We start from the raw sequence: 18,975 nt of genomic DNA on the forward strand, positions 1-18,975 counted from the left end.
AGTTTAGTGTAATTTCGTTATATATATTTTTTAAGATAAAAATAATTTTATAATCTGACAAATTTCATGAAGTATCGTCATTTTGTATGACTCATTTATGACTAAAGTATTTCTCTATTTAAAATTTGGATTTAAGTTTGCACCAAAACCAAACATATATTATCCTAAATCTAAATCGAAACTTAAAAAGTATTTTATCCAAACACAACTTGGTAAAATGTATGTTTATATTAAAATTAATTTATTTTGAGAAATACTTTAGTTACAAAAGGATTACACAAAATTAAATTCACAAATTGACGTGATTTGATGCAGTACGTCAGATTATAAAATTACTTTTAACAAAAAATATATCTAACATTTCATAAGAAGTCACCTCAATTTGTAAGTTTATTTATATATATATATATATATATATATTTTTATGTATATAGCAGTTTTCTTTTATTTTTAACCATAGGATCGGGCATTCAAATAGTCCCAAACAAAAATGGGAAGTATGTTTGCATTGATATCCTTTTATATATAGATATATATGTATATAAGTGTGTATATATACTCTTGATTATATGTCTAATTTAAGTTTTTCATTTGAAAAACTGGATTATATATCATCAGGTCATCAAACTCTTGACACCTTGCATTGATTAAATACACTCAAAATAAATACTCATTTTTTTATATAATTAAATAAATAATTATAATTTATATGGTACAAAACAAATCAATAATTTCCAAGATTTTCCGTTCAGTGACCTCTCTCAAGAAGGATCCAAGGTCGACTTTTCTACTGTATGAAGAAAATTTGTTTTTTTTTTTTCATGTTTCAATTCGGATCAGAATTCTAGCCCCAAAGATTAGAGCGAGAGAGATTAATAAATAAGGAGAATCTCATATTATTTATTTTTTCTCAAAAAAATATTATTTAAATAATTATAAATATTGTAAGATTCATTTTATTTTATGTATCTATGTCTCTGATCTTAGTGTAAATATTATAATTTGGATATAAATTATAAAAAAATTATATTATATTTTATTTTTATATGTACATACTACATACACATTTTACAAAGCACTCCTTTTGGTTTGACTTTGATCTGCATGACTTTTTTTCTGATTTACAATTTAATTGCTTTTCTCATTATATAACAACTTTGAAATGTTTTAACATTTTATTGGAGTAAAGGTATTCAATAATCCAGACTACACAGTGACACACTTCATCTAACTTTCAATTAAATAATCAGATTTAGGAAAAAAAAATTATGAATCTACGATATTTCTATAAATTAAACTGAGACATTATCTTAAAATATAATTGAAAATTTGAGTCGATTCTAAAGACTTGGTGAAAACAAAAGGCCAGCCAGCCACAAGTCTTTGTATATTAATTTCAAGTTTTCTGGAAAGTATTTCCATGTAGCTGAAGTCTGCAGATCACTTGATGTAAAAGAAAAGAAAATCAAATCAAAATCAATCATGGGAGTTATTATTTTATCATAAGTACTATCTAAATACTCTTTAGGCCGTGTTTGGATATTGAGGTGATCTTAAATTATTTAAATTGATATGTAAATATTAATATTTTATAAGTCTCATTTAGATGTATTTAAATATAAATATGTTGAAATATATCTTTAAATGTATAATAAAGTAGATTAAGATAAATTTAATTTTTTTTATAAAAAATTAAAAATATAATAGACCCATCAATAATTAATTTGGAATGAATTGATCTCACTCCAACAACTAAATACAGTCCAAAATGATAGAAAAAATGGTTTGGCAATAGCTTTCAAAGGTACAACAAAACAACACTACAAAAGATTAGCCAGCCAACCCCACTTTACGAGAAGAAATGAACCCATGACTCCACTTTTAACTTTTATTGGTCAAAAAAAGAATAAGACCAAGAAACCTCAGTATTGTTCCCACTTGTTTAAAGGTTGAATCATCATGGAATTTTCCAACATGCATTGTTCTTTTAAACGTAGGTTTCATACTTATAACTTTATATGTACGATTGCAGGAGGTGACAATCCTTTCGAGCTACAACCAGTTACTACTCTCCAACACATCATTTTTGCTAGCTTTTCTTCGAATTCTTGATCGAGCTTTAAGGTTTCAAGTAAGAAAGATATAAGAAAAAAAGATACTTACAACCGTGAATTACGTAACTGCCGCGTAATTATTTTGAAAAAAATGAATAAAACATAAGATTCATATGAAAAAAATTAATTTTTTAATAGTGGATCCCACTCTTTTTCAAAGCGATTACGCGGCGGTTACGCACTTCACGGTTGTATGTAGAATTACTCAAGATATAAATACAAGAAGTAGATCCTATATTATTGATTACTGCCTATAAAAGTAGTTATGATAAAATGGAACGAAGAGTGCTACACCTAGAAATAAATTTTATAAAAATAATCTCTCAAACTGATATGACTTGATATGATTCGTCATTCTACTTTATAATAAAATAATTTTATAATCTTACGAACAATATCAAACCACATTAATTTATATAATTATTTTTATATAATCTATTTGTGACTAATTAAAGTATTTCTCCAATTAGATCTCGACTGATTTATCCATGATATTCTATAGAGTTGTGGAGCTAGCCAACCCGTGGAGATTCGTCCCCAGCCAAAACCAGCTCATGTTTCTGAGAGCAAGCACCATACTCTAGAAGTTATTACACATTAATAATGGTTACTGATCATTTATGTTTACGAGATGGTTATGTGCATAAAATATTAAGCAACAATGTGCGTGCGTATCAGCCTAAGATTCTATTTCTTTATCATTGCATTTAATTATATTTATATATATATATATATATATATATGTTCCTTCCAGTTTAATTTTTATTCATCAAATGGGAGACCGTCTTTATTGACCATTGCCCTCCGTACATTGAACCGAGTAAAATGACAGAATTCTTTCATTGCTCCAAGCGGGAAATAAATGATGTAATATTTATAATAGAAATGATATTTACCATTCTAGTGTCGGTGAGTATCGCGTTCTCTCTTTAGAAAAATTAAATAAATTAAAGATTCCCATAAATTTTTTTATTTTTATTGATAGACTACCCTTTTTTAAGAAGAATTACGTTAAATTTATACACTTTAAAATTATATTAAATATTATCGTATTAAAAAATATTTTAATTATAAAAAAATTATATAAAAATAAATTTATAAATTAATATAATTTAATATAATACGTCAGATTGTAAAATTATTTTTATAATAAAATAAATCTAACAAATTTTATAAAATTAAATTAATTTATAAATTTATGTGTAATCTTTTTATGTTGAATCAGTTATCGTCTGTATTTATAAACCAGATTGCAGTAAAGAAGTTGGCAATATTTTTATTTATTTTGTTGGTCTCCTATTTTAACGTTTATTTCCCAATCAGTGACGTGTGTGGGGGCTGACACCAATAGATTCGTTTATTTTAATGCATTATTTTGAGCAAGGCCACGCAAGAAATCTCCCTCCATCATAATGTGGAGTCAATTTCACAGCATTAAGTACGCGTATTCTAAATTCAGACAGCTATGCCACCCCAAAATAAATTCTACATGTATATATATATATATTTCCCCTCTCTCTCTCTCTTCATGATAGATATCAAGTTCCAAATATGAAAGTCAAAAGCATGATTTTTTGGGTAACCAAGGGTCACAATGTGAAGATATATTTAATTCTGCATTAGCTAGATTTTAAAACCCTAATCAAATCAAGTTATTTGGGGTAACCAAGGGTCACAATATAAAGAGTAGAGTATTAACAACTTGAATTTAATAGTTATTATATATAATTTCATATTGTAAAGTTGATAGTTTTACATTAAGAAATTGTTGTATTAACGATGAGTATCGATCAGAACGTCGATATGTTCTCCCCATTAGTAAAGGGAAAGACGACGTCCCGAATTCGGGAAAAAACTAAGATAAACAATAACCATATTATGTCATGATATATAATAAGCACTATTGTTTGTATTAGAGGAGCTCACATCGATAACCCTTTGATTGTAATCATAGTTGTAAGACTATCAATCAATATTAAAATTAAAGTTAAACTTGAATAGATATCACCTAAAATAACAAATATAGGTTACGACATCTAATCAAGGAATTATAAAAATGACAATCGTATCATTTTGGTATCCACACACACAATGACATGTCATCATACTACTCATGAAAATAATTAATTATTAAATTTCAAAAGAGGAAAATAAATAAATAAAACAACAGGAGGTCATGCATTATATCACATCCGTATATAATAAGTTGCCTCTAATGTCAACGGTTCATAAAATAAGTGCGTTTACAATCTGCTTGCTGCAGCATGGGAAACCAATGTCACATATACGTGTGATCTCTTCTTTCAGATTCAGGAAATGAGAGGGGCTGAGTAGAGTCAAAAGGAATGCATGAAATCCAAAATCATCTTCCCCTCTAAATTGCCATGAGAACGACATTGCCGGCAATATGCCTTTCACACAATTATTCAGCTGTTGAAAACTCTGCAACTTTTACATGTAACATGTCCATGCAGACTTATCCAGTGTGCTATGTAATGCTAGATCTAAATTTGATGTAGACTTTCTAATGAGTCAAAATTTTAAAATTTATGTGCGCAAGTAGTAAAAACTACACAACGGATGACCATAGTCTAATAGTTCCATGTTTTACGTTCGATTTCTATCAATTTCGAAGAGCCGCTCTACTCACCGCCCATTTTCAACTTTTTCCTCTGCTTTCTTCGCTGATCCCGCACACCTGGAAGAGATAAAACAAGAAAAGGAAAGATGAAAAATGAAAAAACAAGAAAAGTAAACGCTGTAAACTAGAAAAGGGCATGCATACGTTTCTTCTCTTCTTTTCTCTTTCTCCTAAGATTATCCATATTTCTTCGTTTTTCCGCCACCCCTTTCATATCCATATGCACCTGTAAAGATAGAGACATCAAAATATAAAAATCCACTTGGCGGGAAAAAGTAGATAGATATTACCAACATACTGATTCCCCCCACCAGGGGGGGCGGTTTGGCGGCGGCTTAGATACAGACTTCCACATGAAAAACCAAGAGGAGAAATTAAAATATTCTACGGTTAGCCCAGTACCTATACACATATATGGCATCTACTGGTATATTATAAAGGAAACGGTTTACACTCCTCTCATTACTGTTACTGTTCTCATATAGCTGTTAAGTTCATTGTAATAACTCAGTTCTATCATCTTTTTGCAGCATTAACATCATAATAATGATAACCTCTTGTTGCCGATGATTTACTGTTTAGAATGGAACAGTAACTACTCAGTATAGGAATTAAAAAGGGAGACTCAGGAATTCTCTAATTCAGCATATCATAGGGCCTGAGATCCAAGGGCAGTTTGAATCAATTTTTTCTAATGCCTCAATTTTTTTAGGCTACACCCTAGCTTGTCGAATGTACCAATAAGATAATTGATGATGGGCCTACAAAAACTCTTTATCTATATATTTTTCAAAACTGTATACTGGAATATAAAATGGCTGACAATGGATGCTGCCATGCTGGGCATAAATAACTCCCTATGCATGTGCAATTATATCATTCCTCACATGGAACGGTATTAGAGATTTTTTTTTTTTTTCCTGAAAAAACAAATGAACTATAGAATGGTTTAAAAACAGTTTAGATTTACTTTCAAACCTACTCATAAAAAAAAAAATGATTTGCTTTCAAACTATAGTTACATAGACATAGACTGTTAGGAATCGTTCACTGGGGCTATGCCTATTCCACATCAATACAATCTCTATTTACTGATTTAAAAAAAGAATTATGTGATCTCCTGGCAAGTCATCTTCTGGGTATCCACACCCATATGAGTGTGAAATGATAAATTTAATTTCCATGGGGGTTCTCCTTTTTTTCCCTTTGATAAGTTGATATTCAATCGGAATTTTTAAGGAATATAACATAAAAATGGATAAACATGCTACCTCATGACCGGCACTACGAAGTGCCTGGAGTGGTTCCACACAATTCTGACCGATAATGACTAATTTGCTTCTTTTGTTTTCTCCTGAACCCCGGCTATCACCAAGTTTTTGCCTAGCTAATTCTTCAAACTGATGTTGCAGAAGAGGTGAAACACCAGCCTGAAAGGGAGAAAAAAAGGTACTGATTGAACTTGAGAAGTAGGTGAAAAAAATAGGTTATAATCAAAATGAGCTATCATAAATGGTTACCCCTGCCAAATAACGGCGTGAAAATGTTCTTGGCTGGAATGGACGTGATAAAAGCATATTGAGCTCCTGCAATTTGAAAGAGAAATAAAAATATATGCTCGCATGAGATAAGTTTCTTTTAGGACATGAAGGTGCCAACTGCACCGGGCAGTTCAGGTTAAAAACAAGAATATCCAAGGAAAGGTGAAACCTGCTGCAACTTCTTTAATTGCATGGACGTGGCTTTCTTTTGCTTGAAATTGTTCACTCTTTCTTCCTCACTGTCATAATTGTCCATCACTAATTCCACTGACTCTGCACTTCGCTCAAGCCAGCTTTTGTTGGCTTTCTCCTAGAATGCACGCACACACAAATTTAGAAATGCAGCAAATACATATTGAAATATAAAAGATGAAAAGTATTGCAATTATGGCAGAAATTAAAAATCCAAAAAAAAAAGGAAAGTTATTAAGAGTTTCAAAAGAAGAAACTTGCAGTGAATTGTCATTAGAACATTAAGGATTTAGAATAAGCAGAAAAGGAAAACAGCCACTAAAACATAAAGTGTAAACTGCCGTTAAAGAAAAAGATCCAACTAAAACAATCACGTAAAGCAATTAGGGAAACCATAAAGTATTCAACACAGCCAGCAAACCCTGTAGATACAATCGTAATAAAATTTTCAGTTGTAACAGGTAAGGTTAATGAATGAACATGAGTTTGGCATCATCAGAACTGATGCACAACCACTGACAATGGGAACAATCTGACACATGCCGAAATCCAACCCACACTCAGTTTCAAGAAACCAATGTTGACCAGGGCACAGGAAGAGCCCAAACCCCAAGCTACAATTGCATGTAAGAACTGAAAATGCATATCACCATGTAGGTTGAAGGTAAACACCTGGGAGTCCTTCCGTGAAATTTTGTCTATTTGACGAGCAAGAGATAATCGTTTTAGGACCTCTGGTATGTATGAGTTCTCTAAAGGAAATCTCTGAAAACTTTCCTGTGTACAGGGAAAAGGCTATGAGCATAAGTTGCAATTAAAAGCTATATTAAGAAAAGAACTAGGAGCTAAGAATAATAAATGCTACTCTTAAAGTTCTAATTTGTAGAACCTCCCAAAAGCCATCAATTAGCACTTGAATTTCAGTTATAATTTCAAATGAGAGAGAAACCAAGCCAATATTTGTGAATCATGCGCTCAAGTCTGTAGGGGCACTAAAAGCTTCCTTTTCAGGAGTACCTTGGAAAATGATTTGCACAAAGAAGCAAATTTTGATGTTTCATTTGATGAGATTAGTGCAATGCTGCACCCATCAGCAAAAGCTCTACCAGTTCTTCCACTCCTATGAACATAAACCTAAGAAAAGGATAATTAACATATGGTTAAAGAAGGTAAGAATAATACTGAAAACATGTTGAAGAGCATCCCAACATTATTAACTTACGTCAGCAGAATGTGGCAGCTGATAATGAACAACAGTTCGAACACCAGGAATATCAAGGCCTCTTGCTGCGACATCAGTGGCAACAAGTATTCCATGTTCATTTCCACGAAAACGATCAATTGCCTGTATTAAACACAAGATGGTAAGACATTGAAGAAGAAAACAGGATACCTTTGCCCAAAATATGACAAAAGTGGTAAGATAATCATGTCAATTTAGTTATGGGCTACATAATTCTCAGCATGCTTCCTTCCAAAAGGAGAATGGGAAAATGCAACATTCGATTTTTTATATATCCAAAGAACTAAAACAGAAATTAAATGAGCTCATTTACTAACTGGTCTCAAAACCCTTTGCATTTGAAACCCCTAAAAAATAAGGCCCCTTCACCCCCCACACTCCAACCATGCATTTACCATCTGATCCAATTGGCATTCTCAATAATTACAATTGACTAAGGCCTTGTTTGGCAACAGAGATTTCTCATCTCATCTCAAAACTTCTCACAATTTCCTTCCCAAACATCACTCAAACATAAAATACTTTTCAATTTCAAATTTTCAATTTTTTCATCTAATCATTACCTAATCATTATCCAAACACAAAACCCTATACAACTTTCCCACACTTCCAAACAAAATACAAAAAACAATACAACTTTTTCAAATTTCAAAACAAAAATAATAATTAAACAATTTTTTAAGTTTATAATATTTTTATTCAAATTTTTCTCTTCCCTTTCCCAAAATCCAATAAAACACCTTAACTCAAACCATTTCACTACTATTCACATAATTATCACAATTTCTCATCTGATCTCATTACCTAAGCATGCCTTAAGAGCCCATGTATGCAAGCACTGTTTTCAAAGCATATTCTAGCAATTCCTGATTCCAGGACGGTTATAAACACCTACATTCTAACTCATGCTTTCTTTATGCTTAATGCAATTAAGAATTTGTCTGACCTGACTTGTTCATTATTTTGTTATGCATAGTATTTAAAAAGTTCAAATTCGACTGTAGAATTAATTCAACAGCAGATTACAAAACACGTAGCTATGAGATTAGCAGTAACACAAACCTATACCGTCGATTAATGCCCTGTAAGGTGCTGTTAGTTTCGAGACGAGCTTAAAAAAACCATGCTTACCACTGCTTACATAATCTACTTGGATCGCTTGTCATAATAATCAATCTCATCTGTTAAATAAACCAAATGTCCACTGCACAAACACTTGCTGGGATGTAAAAGCTGATATTGAACTTAAATAAAGAAACACGAATTCATTGTCATAGAGATGCAGAAGTGCTACACTATAAGCTACAAGAGACTCGGAGGACCAAATCAGAAACACGTAAAATGCTAGAGCAGCAGCAAAAAATATCATCAAGTCAACCTTTTACCTTCTCGCGTCAAAGAAGAATGCAAATAGATATGAATATATCTAATAATTTAAGGAAAATCTAACCTTCAACCGAGCTCGCTGCTGCATTTGAGCATGTAGTGTCCAAACATCAATGCCAAGAATACGCAAAAGAGAAGAGATATGGCGCAAAGCTGCAATTGATGTACAGAACACAATTGTGCGGCCTTCTCCATGAACACTCAAAATATAATACAAATAGGCATCTTTATCTTCCTCCCTGCATCTGCAAGCTATTAAAATTAATAATATTCCATCGAAGCCATCTGAATTGCAAATAACCATCGTACTAACATTTTAGGTAACCTAAGTCCTAGGGCATGTGAAAGAAGGCTACTGGAATACTTTATAGTGCAGGTGTAACCTAAGTTCACAACAAAGTTCACTCCAATTAATGTAGAAACAGGTTCTAAACATCTATAGACTTCATTATACTTGATTTGTACATCTAAACCACAAGGAATAGAATATGTATCAATAATGGGCAAAGCATATAAAGATGTAACAAACAAAAATACATTCACTACTTTAAGCCATCGAGTATTGATTATAGGAACACCAGAGATTTAGAATGAGGATTTCAAATTTGTGAATAGTTATAAAATTCAAATTATTAACGCACAAATTAATGTATTGCCAAAGCATGACACAGTTCAAGCTCTTGTACTAATTAATAGACAGAATGAACAGTACTAATTAATAGTAATAAGAATAAATAAATTGTAGGCATACTAAGTTTTGACCCAGACACAGAAATTCCATATGAAGAGTTGGACAACTTATTTGCATGTACGTCAAAAACCTAACATTTGCAAGTTCAGCAGAAAAACAGAAACTTCAAACTTAGTAAGATTGGGATTTACAAACAAAAGATTTGCACATTCCAGATACCAGATAATGATGAAAATTACGTACTCAATAAAAGATTCCTCAATCTTATCTGCCAAAATTGATGCATTTGTCAGATCAATGATGGCAACATTAGCTCTCATTCCGGCTCGCTCAGAGAGAGCTTCTATAGAATTCAACCCATCAGTTAATGACTGCTTTGGTTTTACAAAACCACGCTTTAGCTTCTTGCGAAAATCAGCAGATAGTGCTATGGTAGCAGAAAAAACCAAAGTTTGTCTTTTCTTTCTTTGGAAACTTGAAACTGTGACACAATTTTGTGTATTTTGAGAGTGATCTTCAATGGGGCCGTTGGTGACAGGAAGCATGTCAGTTATTGACTGCAACTCACGAAAATGTCCATTTTCAATCATTCGATCAGCCTCATCCAGCACAAAAAAAGACAAAGAATGTAACTGCAAAAGTAAGAAGAGTGAGTCAGACAAAACAGTTCTGATCGATACAGTACATCAATGAATAAAGCAACTGAAGACAGTATACAAGAATATGGTTCCATGAGAGTAACTCGAATTGAACCATGAACTCTGACTTGTTTCACTTGGGATTGAAAAATAAGCCAACCATCTTATAGAATGGTTGAATGAACTCTCGTACATGCAATCTAAATGTATCAGTGCCTACCTCGACAAGATGCTTTTCTCCTCCTGATATAAGTTCCCATAACCTCCCTGGAGTTCCAACAACAATCTCAGGCCTTTTCTTTAGGAGTCTTTCCTGCTTCTCTGTTGACATTCCCCCAACAATAGGAACCACTCTAATATCAGTTCCAGTGGCTACAGCCTTGAGATGATCAGTGACCTGAGAAAAAAAGTTTAGATCTTATTGGTATATTGAAGGTATGAAGTAGCCTTACATAATCTATATAAAATTAACAGTTCATATGAATCCTTTACAAAGGACCACATCTCATCATGGTTGGATTTGATCTTAACCAAATTCTTTTTGAGTGATCCTTTTTACCAAATACCCAAAATATCCTTACTTTACCCATATACTTGAATCCACATAATCTCTATTGCAAACAAATGAACAAAATTGCAACATCAATTCAAATCATTTCCTTTAAAAGTGGATTATGAGATCAAATTCCAATTCACTTAATCGAATTTTGTAAATTTGTTCCAAAAATTGTTAGTTCCTAACTCAACAGATAAATCCCATTCACTGCCCACCGTACAAGGTAACAAGAAATGGCTTGAATTTCATGATCAATTCATTCTTAAAGAGATAAAGGAAGGCATGTACCTAATATAGTAATTAAGATAATTTGTATGAGGCATCCATGCATGCACTCGCCTTTTCACAACAAGTAGAGTAGGATGACGTACAATTGATGCATTCACATATATGCAAGTGATGACTCCGTTTAACACGTGCAAGGAGCCCATACTAGATGCTATTTATGCTACAAAAGTGAGGAGCAGACTCTAATTTCATTCAAGCATTTATGCAACCTAGAGATGACATAAAACAGAAGCAACATATAAAAGACTTTACACCTGAAGTGCAAGTTCCCTTGTAGGAGTAATAATAAGAGCACGTAAAAGGCCCTCTGGAGAAAATTTTTCTGCTTCCTCCTCCTTTTCCTCGGGCATCTTTGCAGTCTTGTCTTGTTCCTCTAGGAGACGTTGCAAAATGGGCAAACCAAAAGCAAGTGTTTTCCCAGATCCCGTCTCCGCAGCACCAACAACATCCTGTCACATAAACAAATCATAAAAAAATATCCACTTAGTCTCATTATTACCCACGCACTGCCTTAGGCAATAACCTTAACCGACCTTCCCTTGATGAGCAGCAGCAGGAATACAAGCTTTCTGTATTGGAGTTGGTTCCTTGAAGCCAAGCCTGTGTATTGATCCCATGAGCAGGGGATGAAGCCTCAACTCATTCCATGCATAATAATCAGCTCCATCAACCAACTCTTCTTCAACATCATCCATGCTATTGCTAACTACAATAAAGTAGCACAGTTTGCGGGAAATGTCTCTTTTAGTTTTGCATAAATATTTAGTACAGTACTACAAATATTATGCTCTATGGTAAATACCTTCAACAGTTTGGCTACATATACTATGCCGTATGATACACATCTTACACAGCTTGATAACACCTACCACACAAAACAAATTGACTTCATAGAAACTAAAGCATACCCAAAGGGGGGTTATGGCTAAACAGAAACTGATGGGTCTTGTCAGATGTGGGTGGTATCGTATAAAGATAGGTGCCAAACCCTATACTATGCCAATAAAAGTATTTCCAAATTCGCTTTGTCAATTTCCAAATTACTAAATTATTAACACGACAGTTATTTATATCAACTACATTTCTAATCACAAGAAAGAAGTTTAGCATTCACCAAGTGATTAGCGTGTACAATGGTGGAGATGAATCTAAATCAGCTATGCCTCTAATTAAAATTGGTTCAACTCTAATCAACCCTAATCATCAACAACTCGATTTAAAAGAGACCATTCAGGAAATTAAATAAAAAGGGGAATAAATTGCACTTTCCCACCCTAAACTATAGGGAATTTTGCAATGTCTCCCCCAAACTAAAAATTTGAGCAATAAATCTCGTAATCTATGTTAACACCCCCCCCGCCCGGGGGGCGCTGTGCGATAGAAAAGAAAAGAACAACAGCTAAATTAAAATTTCTCCAATTTATCACCCCTGGGATTAGTCGGGATGTTGTTCCTGGACACCCAGCGCCAATAAAAAAAAAAAAAAAAAAATTCTCCAATTTATACCATTTTTTACCGTAGTCTGGACATGTTTATCACATGGTGGAAGAAAAAAAATAAAAGAGAAATAAACAAAGAATCAAGTGAATGATATCATATATACACAAATTTTGGGGGCTTAGGGTGGGAAATGCAATTTACCCAAAAAAGTATATATATATCAAAGATATCTCAAGCAAAGCTTCAAATTAGTACCACATTAAGAATTCAAAATGTATATGCAAGTTCAATACTGACCTGGAAAATGATACAATTGACAAACCTACTGTCATAAGGCATCATATTAAGTTTAAATGTGTATCCAATGGGTTCAACATTGAGCCAGAAACTAACCAGCTGGGAGTTCCTCATTTGTTTGCATTTCATTTTCCTTGTCGTTTGCCTTCTTTTTCTTCTTTTTCTTTTTAGTCTTCACATTCACATCCTTCTCCATTCTCTCTCCAACTTTAGCCTCCTCCACCATTTCCTCTTCAGCTTTAGACTCACCAGAGCTGCTGTTATCACCGCCACGTTTGCGTTTCTTCAATTTTGTACTCTGATTGGCTTTTTTCTCCTTCCTATTTCCTACCTCAGGTTGAGGAATGTCTAAACCATACTCGGCTTCGCCAATCTCTTCCAGTGAAAGAAATCCTACATTCATTCAACATTCAAGATTATTATCAACCAGAAATCCCTAAAAATCCTAATCCTCAGCTTGCTCCCCAAGAAAAATTAAGAATACAATTCCAAAGGAAGATTTTTTAATACCAACTAATCCTAAAACCAACTAAATCAAGGTTCAGATATTTCTATACAAGCCAATACAAAAATCATGAGGCATGAACAAACTAAAACCCTAATGTTCCTTTTGCTTCCTCGGGATATTTAGCAGAGCATATCATTCTTGAACTAGAATTATCGTTTCAGTATTTAATTGTCCAAAAGCTTCAAAAATCAAGAAATTTAAAAAAATTGAAAGCCTTCGTACTTTTATTTTAATTTCTTTCCCTTTCCTCGGTACGCGCCAACCAAACTAAGAAACCACACATTTTGGAGAATAAAGTTGTCTTCTCCCAATCAAAACAGGACAATTAATTAAATCGAATAACAGGAACAAACCTCCTTCGAGTTCGTTAGTACCAACGACGAGAGAGAAGGAGTCGTCATCGGGGAGAGCAGGGTTCCACGGAAGAGAGTCGAGTCGTTCGAGCTCTGGTTCTAACTGGGGTCGTTTTCTCCTGTGCTTTTTCGTCGAAGGTCGAGAAGAGAGAGGCGAAGCTTCAACGGCCATTGTTATGAAGCCGACGTTGGAAACCCTAGCAGAGGAGAGAAAGAGTGGCTGTGAGAGAGCTAAGTGGAGAAGAAGTAGGGGTGTAACTGGTCCGGTCCGGTTTTAGACAAAATTTAGGACCGAACCGGTATGTACCGGTTTTGCATTTTCAAAAACCGATTACGCACCGGTTACCCCCCTAAACCGGTAGTTCAGGCTATAACAAAAAAACTGCTATAGAAAAATCTGCTATAAAATATAAAATCTGAAAAAAAAAAAAATTGTAACAACAAAATAAACCCTAAATCAGAAGCTCATTAAAGTTTTTACAATATGCAGTTATGCACATATTGATGCCAGTTCACAAAAAATACACAAAAAAAAAAAGAAGGATCAACCAGAACTGACTTTTTATATAAGTGTTCCATGGACACCAAATAAATTGATGTAAAGGAATCTCAAGTACATGAATTGCAACAACAAGCCAAAAGGGCAAAGTACCCTGCCTCTCGTTGCATAGCACAAGAGAAAAAACTTATGGGTTCCTTATATCAATACACACAAAATAAAGATTAATAAAGAAAGAAAAATCATCAATGCAATAGCAGAAAATTCAAATAGAGAATACAGACAATGCAAGAAAGATCATAAAGAATACACACAAAAAGAATAAACTTAGAATACACACATAAAGAAATTCAAATAGAGAATACACACAATGCAAGAAAACATTGTAATGATTCAAAAAAACACAGAACACACAAGAAAACAAAACAGTAGAATCACTGATTGACATCCATGCAAACCAAAAAAATTTATCAGGTTCAAATCTACTAACATATATATATATATATATATATGTATATATATATGAACAAACAAACAAAATTACCCACAAAAACAAAAAGGAAAGAAATCAAACTATTTTCAGCTGGATGGGGAACTATACATATTCATCCTCGATGGGGAGCTATACAACATATATAAACCCTAAATCCTAAAATATAAAATTATACCTTCCACAATTATAAAATACAAATTCAGCTTGATGGGGAGCTATACAGAAAAAACTATAAAATATAAACCCTAATCAGATTTCGAAATCTGTAAAAAACCCTAAATGAAATGAATCAATTAGAAATGAATTGAAATATTGTAATGATTCATGAAGTAAATGTAAGATTTTGAAAATTAAAAAGCATATATATGTTCACATACCGATTAGCTCGCCGAGAGAGGGGAAAACAATATCTGTGATTCTGTAGCCTCGGGAACGACTGGAAGCGGAGGAGAACAGAACGTACCAACAGTGTCGACGGCGAGGGGCTGTTGAGGGCGTGAGAGAGGGACTGAGCGTGAGAGACGGCTGCGGGGACTCAGGGACTCGAGAGGCAGAGCAGAGATGGTCAAGTGGGCGTGCTGTACTGGGCTCACACCGGTGCTCGTGGAGGGTGGCGGTAGCAGAGAGGGAGATGGGCTTGGGAGAGAGCGGCGGAGGGGGGCGACGGGCTTCGTAATACGCAGAAGAAGAAGAAGAAGAAGGAGGAGGTAGTAGAAGGCAGTAGAAGAAGGAAAATTCTACTTGAAGGCTAATTTGCGCACCCATGCGCACCGAAGATAGACATGGATTTATGGAATGGGGCTGAGTTAATGAAACGGTGCGGATTGCTCTGGCGGGAGACGAAATTGAAGAGGGGGAAGAAGGCCTTATTGAAAGGGTGCGTTTCACCCTTCTCCTCCTTCCCTATTCCCCCAAAAGTTCTTCTCCTTCGTCCAAGTTGCCCCTTAAGCTTCTGCAAGCCACAGACTCAGCCTCCTCCTAGGATTTTGTTGTCGCTGTGATTTTCTTTGTCCTCACTCTGCAAGCCAGTTCAGTCACCATCGAGATATATCTCTCTCTCTCTTTGTGATTTTTTAAACCAATTTTGATTGTTTTTATTTATTATGTGCTGAAAGTTGTATTTTGATTGAAACCAATTGTTCGTATTTTTGAAGGGTATCGCTTGATAATCGCTGGTTGTCTTATGGATATGCATATTTGGGTATTTGTTGAAAATATTAGGTTTTTAATTTGTATTTGTTGGATGACTTTTTAATTTGGGTAGGAGGATGAGGCTTTTTGGATTAGAAACCAGGACACAACCCTTTAGACCTAACACTAGATTGTTTTTTCGATTAGAAACAAGAACACCATGGTCCGAGTGACCCTCACTGCCCACTATATAAAAACAAATAAAAACACTGATTCCTGCATGCACATAATTTTTATACGTAGGTTTTTAGGTGAAACGGCAAGACAGAGTAGCATGATAGGAACCCAAGTACAAGTTACAAGCTTATTAACATCATAGATTGAAACTTGTGGAATTGCATGCAAATGGAGCTAACCAATTTTGATACTATATGATGTAATTTCTAACTTTAGCTCCAATTTTGATACAAATCGATGGAACTGTAAGTAAACTTAGTCTTGAGACTGAGTTCCTGCTATTTTTTACTCTTTTATACCTATTTTTAGGGAGATGCCTTATTTTGATATATTTTAATACTAAATATTTTTCCACCAATGTAAGACATGTTTTGTCATCTGAATGCAATTAATAGAAGGATGTCATTTTCCCATACAAATTCAATTCTTTTGGAAAGGAAGAGTTAAAAGGTGGAGTTGATGCCTAGGCTATTTTGAGAAGCTAAATAATATATCGAGTCATTTTAGAGCCTAAAATACTGGGAGGCTTGAGGTGCTTGTAAACCTTTTAAGTTGAATTGAAGGCTCGGAAAGGATGGACAAGGTAAGTATTAGAATCGTGAGATAAGATGATGGCTTCCCTGCAACTTGTTATTTTGGTCTTGGTGAAGTGAAATAAGAAAGTTGGATCTATGGTTTTTTATTTAAAAAGGTGGCTACTGAAATTAGGTGGCAAAATTAGCTCTGCCAAGACTTCAGCACTTCATAAATATTTCACTCAACCAAAAAGAGCCCAAATCGTAAATTCATGGTGTTGCCTTTGGAATTATTTTTAATCATTTAGAGATTTTGAGAGTCGTATACTTAATTGTTGTTTCATTGGCTTGTATAGAATTTTGATACTAAGTACTAGTTGTTTGTTTGTGGTCATTAGGGATTACCATACTGTAATTATTTCAGATGGACAGATAGTGGTGAGGACATCGAAAAGGAGAGGAACAACTTCTAAAGAGGAGGAAGAACAAGATAGAAACTGAATTGTTAGGATGGAGGAGGAGCTTCGAAAAAGAGAGGAACAACTTCTGAAGAAGGAGTTCGAGGTCCACAACAACCAACTAGCTATTCAATGGCAAGAAGCAGATATCCTAGCAAAACGCACACTACTTCGTGTGTATTGAATTATTTCTAGAGTATTGCTATACAACCTCCATTACACTCCACACTCCATACTTTTTTAAATTTTTTAAATTTTTAATATTTTTTTTAAATTTTTTTTTGAGTTTATTCTTTTTAAATTATTTCAAAATTTTTATTCATTATTCATATAATAAATATTTAATAAAAGAAAAAAATAATAAAAATTAAAAATAATGTAGAGTGTGGAGTGTTAGGAGGTTGTAAAGATTTTTTGTTATTTCTATATTAATTTCATTGTATTTCATACGGTCACAGTGAAACCCCATTACGGGAGGAAGTTTTGTATATTGTACTTTTGTGGCCTTTAACTAGTTGCGAACTTTCTTGTAAGTGACTGTCTTTGTGCATGGTGGGACTTTTGTGGCCTTCATGTTCAGGTTTGCTAAGTTTTGTATCAACTTGGGAAGTGTGATATTTGTGAGAAAATTAATATACTTGCTAAGCTTTTTAGTAAGCTTGGAAGATGCATGTGCATCAGTACTCTTGGTATTTATAAATGGAAGATTCAACTGCAAAAAGAGACTGATCATGGCAAATGGCATGGCAAAAAGAGACCATCTTGAAATTACATGAAAAGTTCCTCCACTCATTTCATGTAGTGGAAGAATTTTTCATGTAATCAAAACCTCATTCAAGTATCTGATTTAACTTTAACAAAATATAGTTTTGGGCTATCCAAGCAGCACCTCATTCCATTGCATATAAATAACATACTCCTTACTTCACAAGTATTAATTAACACTTACAACTCAACGTACAACCATAGAATGAAATATACTAGTTCAGTTTCCAATGTATTGTACATCTCTGACTTGAGTGTAAACAAATACACCAACAAAAGGCAAAACCATCATTCGAAAGTAATTTCATAAATCTTCAAGCCTGCAAGTGTCCAAAGTGCTATCCAATCCCATTTTGTACAAACATACATCATTATTTCTACAGAAAAAACAGAGAAACATATGTGAGGGACTTAATTAATTCTCCATTAAAGTTCCACTAAGAAAAATAAAACATGTCCTACCAATACCTTTAACTCCATACTTGTGCTCAGCATGCTCTTTCCAATAATTTTTGGAAGTGATTATAACCAGTATATACTAGGCAAACAAGCAAGAAAGAGGTGAAGAGAAAAAACTATTGATTATAAATATACTGGCCAAACATTCACTCTCCACCATGTATCTTATAAAAGAGGAAGAATATATAATTGACTCAATACAAATAGTAGAAAATTAAGTTAATAGTAAAAAAATTATACAGGTTAAAGTGAGATCAATATTCTATTCCTAAGTGAACTTAACTATCAATTTAATTAAACATCAAATTGTAGTATTTGTCTAGTATGACATCGTATAATCCAACAACTCATGAGTAACTTGATCTCTAGATATGACTTTCAATAAAATTACATATAAACAAGAGTTGTTGGATTATATGTATAAAATGGTCTTGGTATCATTTGATTTGATGGATTTGTTGATGCATTTGCAGTAGGAGGTGTGATAGGAGATGCATGTTCTTTCCCTTTTTCCATCAGAACACTTTGTT

At 33.6% G+C, this 18,975-nt stretch overlaps 1 protein-coding gene across 3 annotated transcripts; it reads right to left on the reverse strand.

The window, feature by feature from the left end:
• Positions 1–4,267: 4,267 nt before the first annotated feature.
• LOC109010429 (DEAD-box ATP-dependent RNA helicase 13) lies at positions 4,268–16,492 on the reverse strand. 3 transcript variants are annotated; one of them, XM_018991266.2, is made up of 17 exons: positions 15,258–16,492; positions 13,889–14,108; positions 13,124–13,420; positions 12,093–12,155; positions 11,824–11,996; positions 11,545–11,739; positions 10,667–10,843; positions 10,052–10,440; positions 9,182–9,362; positions 7,711–7,833; positions 7,506–7,622; positions 7,161–7,265; positions 6,466–6,606; positions 6,276–6,341; positions 6,027–6,185; positions 4,900–4,981; positions 4,268–4,812 (listed from the first exon to the last, which is right to left on the reverse strand). In XM_018991266.2, exons 2-17 carry the CDS (start codon positions 14,058–14,060, stop codon positions 4,757–4,759), a joined length of 2,496 nt encoding a protein of 831 aa, XP_018846811.2. In that variant the 5' UTR covers positions 14,061–14,108; positions 15,258–16,492; the 3' UTR covers positions 4,268–4,756. The 3 variants fall into 3 exon arrangements, with proteins under 3 accessions (XP_018846811.2, XP_018846810.2, XP_018846813.2); XM_018991265.2 differs by having other exon boundaries at positions 13,889–14,085; positions 15,258–16,491; XM_018991268.2 differs by lacking the exon at positions 12,093–12,155 and having other exon boundaries at positions 13,889–14,085; positions 15,258–16,481.
• Between the last annotated feature and the right edge of the window lie 2,483 nt (positions 16,493–18,975).

The sequence above is a fragment of the Juglans regia genome, chromosome 7 (genome assembly GCF_001411555.2).
Source record: "Juglans regia cultivar Chandler chromosome 7, Walnut 2.0, whole genome shotgun sequence".
Lineage (NCBI taxonomy): Eukaryota > Viridiplantae > Streptophyta > Magnoliopsida > Fagales > Juglandaceae > Juglans > Juglans regia.